Below are 19,098 nucleotides of genomic sequence, written 5' to 3'. Positions count from 1 at the left end.
TTGCTCTCGGTCCCACCCAAGTCCCTTTGGAATCGACCTCATCAAAGTAGATGTTAAATCAAAACATTCTGTACTGCAAACTCCCTTTGGAGTGTATATGAAAAGCCAAAACTGAAGAGGAAAAAAATGCTTACACCTTCTCTCCACTAAAACATCTCTCCACGACGTCAGCTCAGAATATACCAAATAACATGCCAAAGAAAAAAGTAAGTATAAGTTTGACTAAATAACCAGAAGTGACCATCCCCCACCCCTGACCCCACACAGTACCCCCCCCTCCTGACCCCGCTACACCGTGGTTATCTTCTTATCCTTGGTGGCCTGCTTGATGGCGGCCTGCTCACAGATGATCTCCTTGAGCCGCTGGAGCCTCGTGTTCTGGGTGGTTTGGTCTCCCACGCCCGTCTGGCTGCGGTGCAGCAAGGTCAGGGCATGGATGTACTCCAGCTCCGTGTACTTCACGCCCTGGTCCACCACCAGGTTCAGGAGCTCGTCAGCCGTGTTGTACAGCATCTCGTAATACTGCCTGAGGGAGGAAGAAGAACACGGCTCACCATCTCCTGAGCGATCTGTGTGGCTTTAGTGGTCATGGATCTGCTGTTTATAAATGACTTGGTTTATTTATTCACTAAACATTGGTTAGTCACTGGGTGTTGTTCTGGGCCACAGGAATATGATAGATAATGAGACAGACCCGATTTCTGTCCGCTTGGAACTCACTGAGCCTCTTCATGACAATAGGAAGCCCTAGGAGATCTCATGTCTTTCAGAGTTCAATCAAGACTTCCTCCTATTGTGCCTTTACCTCCAAAGAAAGAAAAGCAGGGCACAAAACCAAGAGGGAGAAAAACCATCATCGGGTGGGCAATGCCAACAGTGTTTGTCTCATTCAATTCTTCACTCATTGCAGGCTCTGTGCAATGCTTGGTTTTCTCCTCTAAACGTGGGATAATAATAGTGCCTACCTCTTAGGATTATTGGAAAAATGAATCAATCTATATAAAGCACCTAGAATGGTGCCCAACACAATTATACATGCTCCATAAACATTAACCGTTAGAAATATAATAACAATAATGTATTAACAGCAATGCAACAATGGTAATCGTATACAATGATGAGCAAGCCATGGTCTCTTTCCTCAAATGGCTCAGAGACAAGTAGGAAAGGCAATGAAAAACAGAGAAATAAATCACTGCATTTTTGCTGACAAGTTCATTTCCACGTACTGTCATTTCCCCTCGCTGCACCCAGTGAGCTGTGATTATCCCCTTTCTCAGATAAGGAAACTGAAAGCACAGAGGAGTTGGGGGGCTTGCCCATGTCAGAGACAGCGAGTGACTGTGCCGGGATAGGAACCTGGGTTTCTGACTCTCAGTCCGATACTCTTTCTTCAAGGACACAGCCAAGAAGAGCATGCCAAGTGCCACGAGGAGGGGTTAGTGCCTGAGGAAGGGGAAATCACATCTTGCTGAGGGGCGGGTGAAGAATCCAGGAAGTCTGCATGGGGTAGGACTGCCAGGCAGGGTTTACAGGGAGCAAATTCTAGATTAAGGAGAAAGAGAAGAGCATGAGCAAAGGCAGGGCCGGGGGCCTGGGTAGCCTGCGAAGTGTGGCTGAATGACGGGGAGTCGCAGGAAGACAGGAAGTCAAAAGGTAGAGAAGAGAGTCTGACATCAGGCTAGTAGAGTCGATAAAGGGCCCCTCCCCATTCCCAAGGCCCCACTGTGGAGAGCAGAGGCGCCACTCCCAGTCCATCTTCTGGGCGATTAATGAGATGGTCGGGGAGGGGACTTGGCCAGGACTGAGGGGACAGACCAAGGTAGCGGGTTCAAGGAACCTCAGGGTTGAAGGGATCTTGTGGGTCTATCAGGATGCCCTGCTCAGAAATCTTCACTCCTGGGCTTGGGGCCTTGGATTTGTTTCTTCTTCATCAGCAGAAGCTTGAAAAAATGGGTGTCCTAGGGAGAACTAAGCCCTCCTGGGGCAAGGAAGCCCTCTGGGGTTCCATAAGCTCAAGAATGTTTTACGAATTGTCGGTACAATGAGACAGGTCAGTGAGAGCCCTGGTGTCTTCACACGGCTATTTCCTTTTCCTGCTCTGCCAACCTCCTGTTCTAAATAAAATACTCTGTTTAAAAACAAATAGGGTAAGGAATTCTCCTTTGTGACTATGCCCTAAAGAGTGCCTGGAATGGAAAGTGCTCATCTTAGACGGCAAGTGCCTGAGTGACTCCTGGCAGCAACTCGTTCAACATCCTTGTGCAGGGTCCTCTTGGGGCCAGTTCTCTGTAGTGGTTTCAAATGGGTGTTCAGTTTAACCTCCCGGACCCATTCAGGAATCAATGCTCAAGGATAACCTTGAATGCAGACAGAGGCACTGCTGAGAGAAGGGACGTGTGCTTTCTCACTGCCAGAGGTCTGGGGCCCAGTACCGGCTCAAGTCAGAAACTGTTTGAAGTTTCATGTTAAGCATAAAATCCACATGACCTACTCCCCCTCCATAACAAATCTGTTGTAATTAAAAAAAAAACTAATTTAAAAAGACCCAATGCTGTAGGAAGAGGTATCCTATTTACCCGGTGGCTTCATACATCTTCTGGCTTCCTCCCCGTTTGGACAAATGAGGCCCGCCTTATCTAATTGTTTCCCTCACATGCACAGGTGAGCCAGGGACTGCCCATTTGTAGAACTAAGCAAACATTTAAAAATGTCTCAGGAAGAACACACGTTCAAATCTAGATCTACAGATGGAATGAGAGAGTATTGGGGCCCGGGTTTCTTTCAAAGCTCCAAGGGACTAGGTAGCTGCAGTTCTACACTGGAGGTTCCCACACTGCAGAGCACCTGGGGAGCGTGGGAAAAGTACCGGCTCTGAGGCCCCTCCCCAGGTCCTCGTATTCCCAAAGGTCCTGAGGCAGCCAGGAGGCTGCGCAGGGTCTGCTTGGTGTGGGAACAGATGCAGAACCCTGCCCATCTCCTTGAGCCAAGGACCAATAGCATTAGGGAAGGAGACAGAAGCAGTAAGTGGGTTGTAATGCTTTTCAGTGAGATGAAACCAAAAGGATCGGGTTTCTTTGTATTATGATGCTGATATTTTCATCATTTATCTTAAGAAGTATCATTGAACCCATCAGATCAGATGAAATTGTATTTCTCTTGAAAGAAATCGGATGAATTGTTTCAAAGGTGAATGGCTAGTTTTCTACAGAGACCGCTCTTCCACGCTGGGAGCAAACAACAAAAGGAAGAGGCCCGGATTTCTAGTCGTGGGTCCCCCAGTGTGATGAGTGATAAAGGACATGCCACCCAAGCCCTTAATGTTGCAATATCCTCTGTGCAATGAAGATCTTTATAAATCCCAGAATGACACTCTGGCGGGGACTGAGAGAATAAAAGAGTCCTCAGGAGCCTCGGATAAACAGCGCCCCAGAATCGCGAAGCTGAGTTATTAAACAAAATTGACAGGTAACTGATGGTGTATTTTCTGTAGTTAGGGGAAAAAACTCCCCATAACCATGATGATATATTAGATCATAAAGAAACATAAATATTTAAAGACAGAATGAAATTCATCCATCTTTCAGAATAGTACCCAGTCGCAAATAGTACTAAATCAGCCCAGCAGTGGGGAGGTGGAGAAAGGGTGCCACAAGGTGCCCTGAGGAGAAAATAGGAAAGTGCCCCAAACTACACAATTAGAATGAGCTTCTATGATAAACACTGCCATGCTGAAATGAAATCACGCAAACCAACTGGGATAAATAATTTATCAGCACTTATTGAGGCCTCGGGAAAATGAAAGCTTGATCTTTTATCACCAAGTGTTAAAACAGCAGCCCTGGCTTCCCAGGCACGTTTTATGGTAGACAGCACTTGACTTAGCTGCTGGGATGGGATTGCATGCTGCCGTGAGTTTGACATGCTTGGTTTAGACCCTTTGGCTCATGACTTGTGGAGAGAGTCTCTCCATAGCCCATAACATCACAGGGCCAATGGCCAGACCTGGACCAAGTGTCCCCTTCTGGAAACCGGAGTCCATTGTCTTCCTGATGGGTGGGACATCTTGTGAGAGGAAGTCCCCTCTTGTGCACATGGTAATATTAATAATAATATCTACCTTTTAGCTCCATTATCACAATCCACCCTTGGGTGTAGGTACTGCAGTCATCTACTATTATTATTTTTAAATATTTTTATTGATTTCAGAGAGAGGAAGGGAGAAGGGAGAGATAGAAACATCAATGATGAGAGAGAATCATTGATCGGCTGCCTCCTGCAAGCCCCCCTACTGGGGATCAAGCCCGCAATCTGGGCATGTGCCCTTGACTGGAATCAAACCTGGGACCCTTCAGTTCACAGGCCGATGTTCCGTCCATTGAGCCAAACCAGCTAGGGCCAATCATCCATTATTTACAGACTATAGGCGTGGTGCACGATTCATGCACATTGAAAGGAAATTAATTAGAAGAAATATTTTAACATCACTATTCGCCCTTTCTCTATAATAGAAGTGTCAACCAAATTCACGATCAACAATGACAGATCAAAACACACACGTGCGATTGGCACCAGTGAGAGCTTTATATGTATCGCACATGCGCGAGTCAATGTTTATTTTTAAATTTCCAGTGTGCGTCATATGTACCAGCCGGCCGGTTGGTGGGATGGCCATCTGGTCGGTCACTTAGCCTTTTCTATATATAGATTGCCAGTGCATGTCATATGTGCCGGCTGGTCAGACGGTTGGATGGATGGACAGTCGGTCACTTAGCCTTTTATATATATAGATGAGCAAACAGAGCTTTAGCAAGCTATTTGTCTGAGGCCCCTGAATGGAGGGCTTTGAACCCTGGACTCACTCCAAAGCCGTCAGAATACAGAAATATCTGAAACTGTAAAAAGCAAAAGTACTAATTTCGAAGAATACTTGTGTAGCTAATTCATTTTTAGTATGATTTAGGAAATGTGAATTTAATAAAATTCGCATAATGACTCAACTCTCTGCCTTCTATTGTATGGTGGCAATACAAGCTAGTATTTTGGCAATTCAAAATTCGCTTCCACACTCTGCAGTTATAGTTGCGTAACAGTGGGCCTGATCTGGGAATTCAGTGCTCTAAACCAAATAACGAAGTCACTTTGTAAATCCAGCATTTAGAACTCACAGGAAAGCTTTCTGGCTTTTTCATTCATTTTGTCACCTCCCTTTACTCCTCCCTTTTTGCCCCTCCAAGCTAGTAATGGACGAGGTGACCTTTCTTTCTAAAAGCTGGCTGCCCTTCTGACTCATTACTTCCTCCCGGAAGGGAGAGAATTAAGTGATTTCACTGTAAAGACTTTCTCACTTAGTCCTCCTGAGATAAAGAGTGTGTTAATGTCAAGGAGAGACTTAGGCTCTGAAGTTGGCTTTTTAAAGTTTCAAAGAAAGAACAATTTACCGGAATATAGCTTAGTAATAACTGCTGCTCCTCACGTGCCTTTTAGCCAATAGTTGCAGCATTCTGAGCACTTAAATAAAAATCCAGTTGTAGACGTGCCAATGAATTATCAGTTAAAACATTCAACTTCTGTTTTCCTGCTCACTCAGTGGTACATATGACAATAAGCAGGGAGATGGAAAGAGAGAAAAGAAAGGAACTGAATAATCTATAAGCTAGATAATCATCCCATAAATAATTGAGAGGTAGTTACAGCGGAAAGACTTGGGGAAATAAAAAAAAACACTCCGGAGACCACCTACACTCAGATTCTAGTTAACTCTCACTGCCCGACCAGCTGTATGACCTTGGGCAGATGCTATCAGTTCCTGGGACCTCTGCTTCCCAAGAAACACAAAGAGGCTACTGCAGGTGCTGCTTAAGCACCAGCATTTTTGGATTTTAAAACCTTTACAGCATCCTCTGCCTGGTCCTTTAAAATCGTGGGCTTCCACCAGAATTATCGGTGCTGATTTCCCCGAGCCGTGACTGCAAGATGCTGTAGCGGTGGACTTGAAAACATTCTGAACCAGTGGAAACTTAGCTCACGGCGCCTCCCAGACCACAGATAACCTGGATGGCAGTCCCGTGTGATGGAATACATTCGTTTATGGAAAAAGATAATGTGATTGCTCTCATTTGCCTTCCCCTTCGAAGAGCTTGCAGGGGTCCTCAAACTTTTTAAACAGGGGGCTAGTTCACTGTCCCTCAGACCGTTGGAGGGCCGGACTATAGTTAAAAAAAAACAAACTATGAACAAATTCCTATGCACACTGCACATATCTTATTTTGAAGTAAAAACACAAAACGGGAACAAGTACAATATTTGTATTTGCATGTGGCCTGCGGGCCGTAGTTTGAGGACCCCTGGCTTAGAGTTAGTTTATTATAGACAAGACTGAAAGTGCTAATCTGAAATAGTTGAAGTTACTTTCATTTTAGGAATCAGAAAACTAAGAGAAAAGTGAAAGCATTTTTCGAGAGTTGGGGGCAGAATTAGATTTAGATGCTATACTGGGCTCGATTCTAACACTCCTGACAACAGGTGGGGCAGGGTTTTGTTCTGACCAGGCCACTCCAGAAGGAAAGTGAAGTATGGCCTTTAGAAGCATCAGTGTGAAATTCCCTCCCCTGGCGGAGATCATCCCGGAGGTGAAGAGAGCTGGGAGTGTCTCTGGAAGGCTGGCACGGGCTTCCTCCATGTCATTTACCCCTATTTTCTTCATATAAAGGGACACACACACACACACACACACACACACACACCAGGGCCTTTGGTCAGTGGCACTGTGCTTAAGTGGCAGTCACCTACTGGCCTGGTTCTGACACTCCCCACGCTGCAGCAGGATGGGGGTGTCTCGCCTGGGAAGACACTAACAGTTAAAGCAGCTGGGCTCAGCCCTGCTGGGAATGCACCCTGGTATCTTTCCTAGCTGCAGCCACAGCCTTGCCTTATTTCTCTTAAAACATACACCCACAATCACTCGACACCAAGGAATTCCTCTGAGACCCACCCCTGGAGATGGTGACCTCTCCCAAGCTCAGTAACACTTGCTGAAAAGGGGAAACATTGCTTTTTGCTCCCTTAGCTTCAAACTCTGCTCCCCACCTCTGGAACACATCCTACATTTATAAAGAACTATGGTTGAAATTTCCTCTTCAACAATGCCAGGATTCATAGTCACTCTCTGCTGCATCAGATAATTTTTTAAATTAAGTTTTCTACAACAGGGCTGGGAGAAGATCTGCATTTTAATTCAGCACAATTAAAACTGTGTCTCTCTGGTCTGGGTACTGCCTTTGGTCAAACTCCAATTGTATGAATAATTATTCTGTCTATTAAGAAGTCTGCTCAACTTCTCCTCCATTTTGAAGGTTTTAATAAATATTGATCAGGCACATTTCTGTTTGCACTTGCCAAAGCAATTCTGATGGATTCATCTTCTGATGTTATCAAATAATGAAATATGAAAGAGTGAATAGAATTACCCTCTTGTTCTGTGATTTTTTTTATTTAGGTCCTTCATTTTACTTTCATAATTGCATTTGTCTCATACTCCTGTAAATGTTCTTTTGATTATCAAAGGGTGAGTTCAGGTTGGTTAAGGAGAGCTGTTCTGTGCTAAATATCACTTTAGAGTCTTTTCCATTAAAATAAAACACAAATTATCTAATAGCACAGGTTGATAAAAGGACCTTGGATTATGCAGTTTGGTGGCCTCAAAGCTACATGATTTTTACCAATTAGCACATGGCCCTTATTGGATATTATCTGCTAAACTATATATTCTCAGATTAGTGATCTGGGAAACAACTGCTGAGATATGCTGAATAAAAATAATTCAGATGCCCTATGGTTTTTCAGTGTGAAGTAATGAAATGGAATTATTGTCTGGCTGGTGTGGCTCAGTATGCACCGAAGGGTTGCCAGTTTGATTCCCGGTCAGGGCACATACTTGGGTTTTGGGTTTGATCCCCAGTCAGGGAGCAAACAGAAGGCGACTGATCAATGTTTCTCTCTCACGTTGATGTTTCCCCATCTCTCTCCCTCTCCCTTCCTCTCTCTCTAAAATCAATTAAAAATTGAAGTGGACTTATCAATAAATAATGCAAAGAATTTTTTCAAAGGACAACCTAATATTATCACTAGTGTTTAGGGAGCTCTAATAGCATTTTAAATGCTAATATAGTGCAGAAAGGTATAGTATTGGTTGCAAGAAGCTTCTTTTATCTACACTTAAAAAAAAATCCAATCCAGGCCCAGATCAAAGGTATCTGAGGCACTAGGCCAATGCTCTCATGGAAAGTAAGGTAAATCTGGGGGTTACTAGCCAGCCTGCCCACCTATACTACCCCCAAAGAGTCGGAGGGCCCTGGAGAAGGTGCAGACCCAAGCTCGCTGCTCTAGGTGACTCGCAGAGTGAGTGACGGGATGGAGAGGTGAAGGGGTGACAGTGTTGGGTTTCTGTGTTTACAATATGGAGATCCTTCTCCACCTGTGACTGGGGAGACAGGTATGGACTGCATGGCTTTGATGGGAAAACCTGACCATTAGAGTATCATGCCAATGAGGTCAGGGTGAGGGCTGATTCTGGTAGGTGCCAGTTCGTTCTATTCTTGTGCCACTGACTCTGCCTCTGGCCAGCAGCTCACAAATGTGTCAAGCCAAGGACTGGATGGGGTTGATGAATAGTTCACTGCAAGCCATTATCACTGCCAGGGGTGCTAGATGCAAAGACTGCTTGCTATTCAGTCATTAGTTGGCTGAGTTAGTCAAACCTGTCTCCTGACCTTTTGGTCCTAGTTAGAAACCCTAATCCATGTCTCTTGTTTGTTCTAAGAGATTTCTCTACTTTGCTGAGGCAAGAGACCATATCTTTTAGGACTGAAGGGACAGAAAGGAAATGATTTTGGCAGAGAAACCAAAAAATCAGCAGATTAGAAAAGTGTGAGCATATGCAAATTGGCAGGTTCCAATGGCAAAACTCGACATGTTTACTAAACCTTTATGGTTATTTATGAAAGAGAGAAAAATCTAAATAAAACAAAGCTGCAAAATGAGCCACCTGAGATCCAGGGACACGTGACTCAGGATGTCAGTAAAAAAAATGATAGACTAAATCAGAAGGAGCTAATGGAAATATGTAGAGCATTCAGCAGGGTTTAATTAAAGACCCAAACACTCTGCCAATGGGTAGCTTGTGATCCTGGGAGATGAAAAAACCACTGTGGATGACATATGTTTGGATGTCAGTGAGTCATTTTGTACAGTGCCTCTAAAAATATTACTAGCAAAATGGATTTAGTCTGAATGGCTACCCCTGATATGACATGGGCTGAAAAACAAACAAAGGGTAGTGATAAAGGCAAACCAACTCATTCAGAAGAGAAAGCAGCTGGTGAATGCTGAGGACACTGGCTTATAACTGACCTCACTGAACACCTTAATTAACGTGCAAAAACATGCAGAGTGCTGGAAGCTGCATATGTTACCTAATGGGGAAAGGCTGTGAATAGTGAAAAAGAAAGACAAATACTGTAAGGACCCCAGAGCAGCCCAAGTGCATTTGTGTGGAAGAAATTCCAACCTCCTATATCCCATGGCTGGGAGAACCTTAGAACAGCACTGGTAAACATGGTCCATGAGGGTGTATGTGTGTGAGGTAGAGGGATTTCCCCAGAGCATTTTCTTACTTCCTGTGAAAAACACTGCTGGTTACAGGACAAGGAGGTGATGACCAACTCTGTTCTTGTACTTCATAGTTGTGGATGGCTTTCTCCCATAAGCCATTTGAAAGGAAATCAGAAAAGAGTGCCAAATGGGATTAAAAGGACAGAAGGTTGGAGGAAAATAGAAGCATAAAAGAGATTCAGTCCAGTTTTTGCTCAAATGTCAGCTTATCTGTAAGTGAGGGCATTGGGAGGGAGAGGTTTTCCCTGACCACCTTATCTAAAACTAGAGGCCCTATGCACGGAAATTCATGCAAGAGTAGGCCTTCCTTCCCCTGGCTGCCGGCACCTGCTTCCCTCCTCTGGCTGCGCGCAGGCACCCAGGACCCGGGCTGGCTTCCCTTGGGCCCCGGCTTGGTCAGGTAGGACATCAGGAATGACATCCAGAAGATGTAATTAGCATATTACCCTTTTATTATTATAGATGATACCTGCCCTTTGTCATCAAGCTCTGTCCCTTTTCTGAGTTTTACTTTTGTTTTTAGCTCTCACCTCCATCTAAAAATGTATCTTTCCAAAAATATCTTAAGATATATTTTTTAAGTATAAAGTACATATTTGATAAGTATACTAATGTATAAAGCTAGAGATGCGGGGTAATGCAGTGGTTAGCTAAGAGCCTGGATTCGGGAACCGGGGGCTGGACTCTGACTATTGGTGTGACCGTGGGCTATGTATTCATCTCTCTGTGCCTTATTTTCATTTGAGAAAGGAAATAGTAATGGGGGGGTGTTATAAGGATTGGATGATGAACAGTGGCTGCAATAGAGTGTTTATTACACAAATAAGTGTCTGCCCCACCCCTTCGTAGAGAAGGGCTGGACTCTGTCACTCCTTGTTACCCACTGGCCTGAGAACAGGGCCCTGAGTGGTGTTGAATAAATCAAAAGGAATGAATGAATGAAAGAGCCAACAGTCAGTAAATCTCGCTGAGTGGCACAATGCAAACAGTAATCTGATTCTTTGACGCTGGAAGGGAGGAACTATGGCTAACAGCGGCTTCGTGTAAGGGCCACGGTACTCTGGTGCTGTTCTGAGCAGGAGGTGTGGGGCGCCTCGACTCTGGGATAGCTGGATGCAAATGGAAAAGGGGAGCACGGAGGGAGAGATGCACTTCTGACTGAGGATCTGCAATCCTCCGCTTATCTTTCCTTCTCTGGTGGAAACAGACACGAGACCTTGGCTGTTTCTTGGCCTGTCTGGACTTCAACTTCCTTATTTACCCCATGAGATGAATAATATCACTTACAGGTTAGGTCTGAGGATGAAAGCTAACGATCGGCAGGACACTTGCTATGTAACAATGGAAAGGAGAACAGCTCACTGGTCTTATACTTGTTACCCGCCACCTCTGTGCTATTTCTTCCTTCACAACTGCATGGGGTATCATATCCCCTACACTGCAATGGTTTTTATCAATCCTTCCCTCTCCACTTGGAAGAAAGGTTCATTTTCTTTCTTTTCCTAAGATTAACCCTATGCCTTTGACCCCAGTGCCTCCCAATGCTTTTAGGACCCTGCTGGGTTTTTCTTGTTTGTTTCAATTCCTGTGTCTGGTATCTACCCCTGAAAACAAAACAAAGCCAAACAACTGACCCCATACCTTGCACTCCCCCCTCTCATTGTTTCTTTTCTTCTTTCATTGTTGATTTCTAGAAAAAAAGCATTTTTATGCCCGAAAGCCGCCATTTTGTCTGAAATTATATTTATAAAGGTCACCAATGACACCCTAGTGCACAAACACAATGGCCTTTGCTTAGCACTCCCCCCCTGGACAGTTCTCCATCCTAAAGTCAACTCGCATGGAGCCCCGTTATTTAGGCCCCTCCCAGCTCCCACAGCAACTTTGGTTTTTCACTGGCCCCTCCCCTGTCTGCCCACTGAGGGCATTCCTGCCAGCCAGGCGCTGGCCCCCTGTCTTTACTTTGCTTCCAAAAGTCTTCTCTGTACATGAGATGTCTTCTCTTTCTCTCTGATCTGGTCTCTTATCCAATTTGCCTCAGTGGATAGAGCATCAGCCTGCAGACTGAAGGGTCCTGGGTTGATTCCAGTCAAGGGCACATGCCTGGGTTGTGGGCTCAATCCCCAGCGGGGGGCACGCAGGAGGCAGCCGATCAATGATTCTCTCTCATCATTGATGTTCCTATCTCTTTCTCCCTCTCCCTTCCTCTCTGAAATCAATAATATATATATATGATCTGGTCTCTTAATAGATCAAAGCTTCATTTTCTCCGATTTGCAGACATTTTTACCAGATGCTTTATCAGGCATCCCCCCTGACTTCCAAATTTTGCTTAACAGAAGTGTAGTTTGCAAAACCTCAAAATAGTAACATTGGGGGTGTTAAAAGGATCAAATGATGAAGAACCATGGCTGGAATGAGTAAGTGCTGCGTGAGTGTCTATTATGTAAATAAGCTCACTTTTGAATTTCTGCTCTTCCACCTCTTTTGATGATGATCCCCAGGTCTATCATTATAGCATCTTTTGTTCATTTCTTCTTTCCACTTGCAGCATCACAGATCTTAATCACTGCTCATTGGGCTATTACAACAGTCGCCTAATTCAGTCTCACACAAGCATTAACTCCTCCCAGGCCAAGTTCCAGTTTAACAAGAGCCACAATCACAACCTGTGTGTTTACTAGTGCTAATGGGGTTAAGCCCAGACTCTGATACCCAGGGCCTTTTAAAGATCTGGCCCCCAGTCCACCTTTCCTCCCACTTTTCCCCTGCATCAACCTCCTATTTAAGCCAAACTGAGCTACTCACGGTTCCTCGAACGCTCTGTGTCTGTGTATCTAAAACCCACCAACCTTCAAGATTCCTGAAACCCTCTGTCCTCTATGAGCTATCTGAGCCGTTCTATCTACCGTTACTTATTGCATGGGTCACCCTTAACATGTATCATTCAGAGAAGTGTCTGGTTTTTAAAAAAAATTATTTTTGACATGGTGATACAATAAAGAAAGGTATCAGGTATGTTACTATTTACATAAACTTGGAAAAGTTACTTGACTTTTTTGGGCTTCAGTTTCCTTAACCATAAAATGAGGATATTGATAGTACCTACTCATAGGGTTGCTAGGAGGAGTAAATGAGTTAATATCTGTAAAGTGCTTAGAACAATGCCTGGCACCTAATATATTTTTATATATTTGTTAAATATATTTGATAAATAAGCAAGCAAAACAAAACAGAAATAAAACATAAGGTAAACAGTGCAAAGTCTCTCTCCCACTCCTGCCTGCTGTCCCCAGTGTCTAGATGTCCTTCCAAATACATTGTATACCTACACAAGCACAGCACGTCCCCCCCCATACACAGCATGTAAAGAGAAATGGTGTTTACACGCTCCACTGCACTTTGCGTTTTCCACTGAACACTAGATCTTAGAGATGGTTCCATTTCAGTCCACATCGACTTGACTTATTCTTAATGGCTGCAGAGAATTCAACTGTATGGATGTACCATAACGTATATTTATTAACTTCTCTCAGATCGCAGCCTTCTTGACGAAAAAGACTGTCTTATGACTCTCTGCAGCATCCTCTGTGCTTAAATAGTGCCTTTAAAAATTCTTTTTCTATGTGTTTATTTGCTCAACAAATATTTAAGCATCAATTATGCAACAGGGAGTATATCGTAGGTACTGTGGATACAGACGCTAGTAAAACCTAGTCCTTGCTCTCTGGAGGTAGAGTCTGGTGTGGCAGGAGTCATGCAATTGCAGCAATGTGACAGCAGCCTAATAAAGGTACAAATGAGACTCTGAGACCACCAACAGGAGGGGCTATGCACTTAGAGCAATCCCGGAAGACTTTGTGGAGGAGACATTCATGATGAGGCGAACATGAGAGAAAGCAAGTACTCAAGTAAAGAAAATGGGATGTGTGAAGTGTGTGGGGAAGTAGGAAGAATGTAGTTTTGGGGGGAATTGCAAATGGTTTACTTCTCACTGGAGTGCAAGTGAGAGGGGAGGAGGAACTGGAGCTAGTAAGGTAAACGCTCCAGCTCTCGGTGGGCCTGCTGTCAGGCCCGAGACTGTGGGCTTCCATGCGAGGTGGAAGAGGGGGGGCGGGCGAGACTGCTTTGAGTTGTCAGCCTTGCATTTGCTTGGGTGGTAAGACAAAACAATGATCTGTTATTACCAGGCTTTAATGAAAGAAGATACTTTAAGACTCCTCAAGTAGAAAAGAAATAATCTCAGAACAAAAGGTCCATGCTTTCTTTTATGAGAAACTCACAAACTTACTACACGGTCATTATTTCCCTAACTTTCCCGGGGATGAGGACAGCTGACACCCTGGCACTTGGGAATAATTCTGTAATTGATGTGGAGGAATCTGAAGACAGAGGGTTTTAGAGAGAAGCCGGCCATGAGGCCATGTGTGATGTAGAGACCCCTCCCGCACACGGTGGAGGACACAGTCTGAGAAGCAGGAGCGCCTTCAGGCTGTCGGACCGCCCAGCTTCTCCTGTCAGAGCATGTCATTCTTTAGGTTTCCTCACCACTCCATGATCCCAAGCTGGACAAAGTCGACCTCAAAGAGAGAGAAGGGTGCCAACATCTCAGCAGAAAAACATGTCGAGGCTGTCACCTCTAGTACCTTCTATCAACAGGGCCGTGGGACTATTGCAACATGCACAGCTGGACTAAGACAAGGCTGAGAGGACAGGGAAGGCTGGCAGTGGGAACAGAGGAGAGCAGGAGGCACACCTTTTACCCAGAGGCACCGCCATCCCTATCCCTCCACTGGTCTGGTGAAACGTGAGGGAGGGAGGACCTAAGATGCACATAACTGTACTCGTATATAAAATTATAAGTGAGGAGTACCATCACTATCTTGTTTAATCTCTTGACAAGCACACACAATGGCTTGATGACCTTAGTTTGGCAGATAAATAGAGAGTCTGAGAAGAAGGCCACAGTGTCATGTGACTGACATGGGATTAAACCCTGGCTCCTTGGATTCTTCACTAGTTATGGGAGCTTCTGGGAATTCCATACCACATAGCGAGAACTTAACAGCAGATCCTTAAGTTTAGCATCAGATTTAAGTCCGGGGAGGGTATCTGGAGGAAAATGAGATGTAACAGGGTAAAATTAACCACAGGAAAATACATTCTGTGAGTCAGAGAAAATGGGGGATGAGGGACAGAATAGCAATTTTTTTTAAACGGCCCTTTCCATATAAAAAGACTAGTACAGAGACACAGCAATGCTGCTCTCCTAAGTCTATATGTAGAGAAAAGGCCTTTAATGGGAAAATATATATAGCATTTGCATCCTTTTTTTAGAAAGAAGAAAGTATTGGATTTGAAAGGGCAACTTATGAGAGAAGGTCTTTAATGCCTCTATTTAAATGCTAATGCTAACCTATAGCTCCGGACCACACAGAAATGAAAGATTTTGAAAGACCAAAAAGTGAATTTAAAAGGAAACCTTAGTTCTTGAAGAAGAGATTTTTTTAAATTTTTTTTTTTGAAGGGAAGCGAACACATGAGATTTCATGAGAAGCACACGCTTCTGATGGGGGCAAAATCCATGGGCCGCCCAGCAGGTGAGTGTGAATGGAGTTTCCCCTCAAAACCTGGCCTTGGAGTTCCAGGTCTGCCACAGAGTGGACCTGGGAGGGGGATGCTTTTTCAGCCAACTGACTGCTTCCCTTAGAGCCGGTGCTGAGGGAGCCCTGCTGACTGGCAGGGAAGCTGGAGACCCAGGTGAGCACAGGCCTGGGGTCACGTGGCCCGGACAGGGCGGACACAGGGGGCACAGCGAGGGCCTCCAGAGTGTGTCAGTGCTGCTGGACTTCCCACGGGAACAACAGCAGTGACTGAGGCGCAGCGCTGGGGAAAGGTCTGTGGGAATCAGAAGCAGGATTAATGCTGGGAGACCGCGTGCCGCACGTGGTGCCAGGGAAACCAGCTCAGCCAAATGAAATGAAATGAAACCCGGAAATTGTGTGATGGGGGGAAAACTAGGAAGGGGGCCCAACGAGGCTTCTGGGGGGGGGGGGTGTCATATTTTACATATGTTTATCTGGGTGACGGCAATCAAGATGCATAGTTGAGATTTATACCGTTTCCTGTATGTATGCTATGCTTCAGTAAAAACATATTACTTTCTCCTCCTAATCCTGCCTCCAGAAAAACACAAAAGAAAAGATAAAATGAAAAAGCAGGCAGTAGGCCAGGTGATGGGGTGGGCACCTGGAGATATATATATATATATATATATTATATATAAAACTCAGTCTCATACCCTAACATTATATGTAACTCAAAAACATTACACCAGCTAAAAGAAGCTAGACACGAAGACCACATGTTGTATGATTCCATTTACATGATATATCCAGAATGCACAGACACAGAATGTGCACGGGTGGAGGGGGGCGGGGGGGAAGGGGAAATGGGGAGTGACTGCTAATGGAGGTAGGGTTTCTTTCTGGCGGGTGATGAAAATGTTCTAAAGTCAGCTAGTGATGATGGCTGCACAACTTTCTGACTACAGGAAAAAAACAATGAATCACATTCTTTAAAGGGTTAATGTTTATAGCATGTAAATGACACCTCAGTAAGGCTGTTACACAAATGTTACTCCCTGACTGTCCGCAGCCAATGCTGTTTCAAGACTGATCCAGCAGGACATGTGCTCCTGTGGCATCTTCAGAGAAGGTCTGTAAGCTGACAGACACGCAACATTCCCACCAGCTCGCATTCGCACCAACTGCCCCTGAAACGTACTAGGGCATTTCGCAGGGCTCCACACTGCTGTAGGTCTGTGACCCCAGCATCTTTGCAGGAAATGCCTCTGAACTCCCTCTAACCCTATATACTAATCTCAAGAAAAAGTTGTCAGTAATAATAAATAATCCCTACTACGAAAGTCGGTTAGAGTTGGGAACAATTCTATGTGTGTGAGTACAAAGTAATAGAAATATAATTGAGCCACAGAGTCACAAATTAATGTTTTCATTAAGGAAATTAGTGTTTATTTAACACTTACTATATGCCAGGTGCTTTACAGGTGTACCTGATCTCATCCTCACAATGGAGGCTCACAAAGGCTAAATAACTAAGATACCCTGGCTGATTAACAGCAGCCACACTGGATTCTGTCTACATATTACACTTCCCTATCCCCCTCCCCCCTACCTCCAGTCATTCTGGGAAAACTCCAAGTTGGACCATGAGAAAACAGTTCACACCCAGAATCAAGCTTGGGGAGACAAAAATGTTTACTCATAATCAAGAGACCCACTGAGATCATATTTGTGACAGTCCTATGTAAACTGTAAAGTGCTGTGTGCATATTTGGCAAGAATATATTAATATATTTTGGCCTGGGTATCATATGGATGGGGGAAATGACAAGCTGGGATGCAGATGATGGCTGCCAGGTGACGACTGCTGTGCTAACTTAAGGTAAAGAGAAAGATGAAATGTCTCGCATTTTCTCTCCTTTTACACTTGACTTCCAGATCCTGATTCATGGCAAACAGTGACTCTTCAAGGTGGAGCTGAGGCAGACGAGAGAGAAAGGTGAAGAGTGGGATGGCCTGTCATCTCAGCAAGTACAGTTTAAAACACACACACACACACACACGTTCATCTTCAACAGGAAAAATCAAAAGATGTGCAAAAAGGCAGGAAATGGCCTGGAAAGCTGAGCCACCAGGTTTCTCACAAATACTGCAGAGGAAGTGGGAGGAAAGAGCATTACCTTCACAATTGCACCTTCAAAATCAGTCTCAATATTCCCAGTGCTTTCAAACACCCAGTGAACCTCCCCAGTGCTTCCCATATGGCCCAGTGGGCTCCACAGCGAGCAGGACGTGGCCCACCCATCCCCCTCCCGTGGCCCTGAGCAAGTGCTGCTCTCAGGACAAATGGAAACCAGAGGAAGATGGCGGAGGGGCCCAGGGGAGGATCCTGACAAGCCAGAGTAGAGTTATGAGAGGAGAGTGAAGCTCACTCTGCCTGGACCCCGCTGCTGACCTGGTCACTAGACCATGCTCCATCGTTGGCCAGGACAGTCTATGACCAAGGTCATGCTAACACCCTGCTCCAATGAGCACTGCTGTGTTGGAGCTGCAGCCGCTATGCAGGGGAAGGGGCCTCCCGTCTGTCCTGCCCACATGAGCCTGCTCTGGCCAGTTCCTGCTCCTCTCTCCACTCTTCCTCTCAACACCTAGTCTAAATTCACAGGCACAGGAAGGAATTCACCTGCTGCCACAGAACCCACCCGAACCACAGCCCTCCTCAGCATACCTAGTACAGTTCAAAACCCAAAGACGTCAAGGTCTGAGGTCCTGTCGGGAGATTACACGTCACTTAGGAGACAGGAAGAAAATGCTGTGCGGGAGGCTCCTGCACGTCCCAAACCAGGCAGCTGGGGGTGGCTCTCTCCCTCCGGGCTTATCTTTCTGCTGAGATCTGCTTTACTGGCAATTTCCCATGTTTCCAAGAGAAGCATTTCAAGCAAACATTGGTTTGCAAACCAAATGTTTCTGCAAGTGTTTTTTTCAGGCCGGGGGGTGCAAATGTTTACAAACCATGCGGGTGGGAAAGCTACAGTGATGTGCTTCAGAAACAGTTGCTCAATTGAGGGGAAAAACCCCAGCTCTACCAAGTACAGCCAGGATGTTATTAAACCACTAGTAGCCCGGTGCACGAAATTCGTGCACTGGGGTGAGGGGGTGGGGGGGAGAAGAGGCCCCTCATTCTGGCCTTCACCCTCTCCAATCTGAGACCCCTCAGGGAATGTCCAACTACCTATTTGTGCCCACACTTTTAACAGATAACAGCTCCATTGTTGTTCCTTTCTTATACTTAAAACCATTGGAATTAGTAGGTATTCAAAGTGTGTATACATTTTGGGGGGACACCCTGTATATCTCTAGTCAGCGGTGAAAGAAACCAACAGCAGATTTGGAACCCCCAGACAGGGAACCTTGCTCATTCCCCACATGTCTCCTCACTTCACTTTCCACCTTCGTGGGCAGCAGGAGAGTCAATGTTTTCTCTCATTAATTCGGAAAAGCACTTCCTGTCACCCGCTGCCCGGCTCGAGTGCGCTAGGCCCCAAGCAAGTGAGGCTCAGTCAGGGCAGCCTTCACTCATGGGTGCTGGCACCCAAAGTGCACATTCCTCCTCTACAGTCGCCCCGACTATCCCACTGTTTCACTGCGAGGACGGAATTCCTCTCTGCCTCTGGGCTCTTGATCTACCTCAGAGAGGGCCGCCCTCACCCACCAGGTGTGTCTGTCTGCACCTGCTCCTGCCTCAGCACCTGCATTAACTCCCCAGAGGTGATCTCGTAGCTGCACTGTCCTCCGTGGGGACAGGGCATCACCACTCCGCCCTCTCACTGTCATCTCACAG

The 19,098-nt window shown here is 45.4% G+C and overlaps 1 protein-coding gene across 1 annotated transcript in view; it reads right to left on the bottom strand.

Annotated features, from left to right (window-relative positions):
- Nucleotides 1–276: 276 nt before the first annotated feature.
- Nucleotides 277–19,098, bottom strand: part of EXOC4 (exocyst complex component 4) — a 755,478-nt gene continuing 736,656 nt past the window's right edge. The window contains exon 18 of the mRNA XM_070423919.1: nt 277–526. Within this exon, the coding sequence (XP_070280020.1) occupies nt 289–526 (238 nt within the window). The 3' untranslated portion in view covers nt 277–288. The remainder of the gene's footprint in view (nt 527–19,098) is intronic.

The sequence above is a fragment of the Myotis yumanensis genome, unplaced genomic scaffold (assembly GCF_028538775.1).
Source record: "Myotis yumanensis isolate MYYU_CA2020_CCGP unplaced genomic scaffold, mMyoYum1.0.hap1 SCAF_9, whole genome shotgun sequence".
Lineage (NCBI taxonomy): Eukaryota > Metazoa > Chordata > Mammalia > Chiroptera > Vespertilionidae > Myotis > Myotis yumanensis.
The sequence above is the reverse complement of the archived record's forward strand: the minus strand, read 5'-3'. Positions and strand labels throughout refer to the sequence as shown.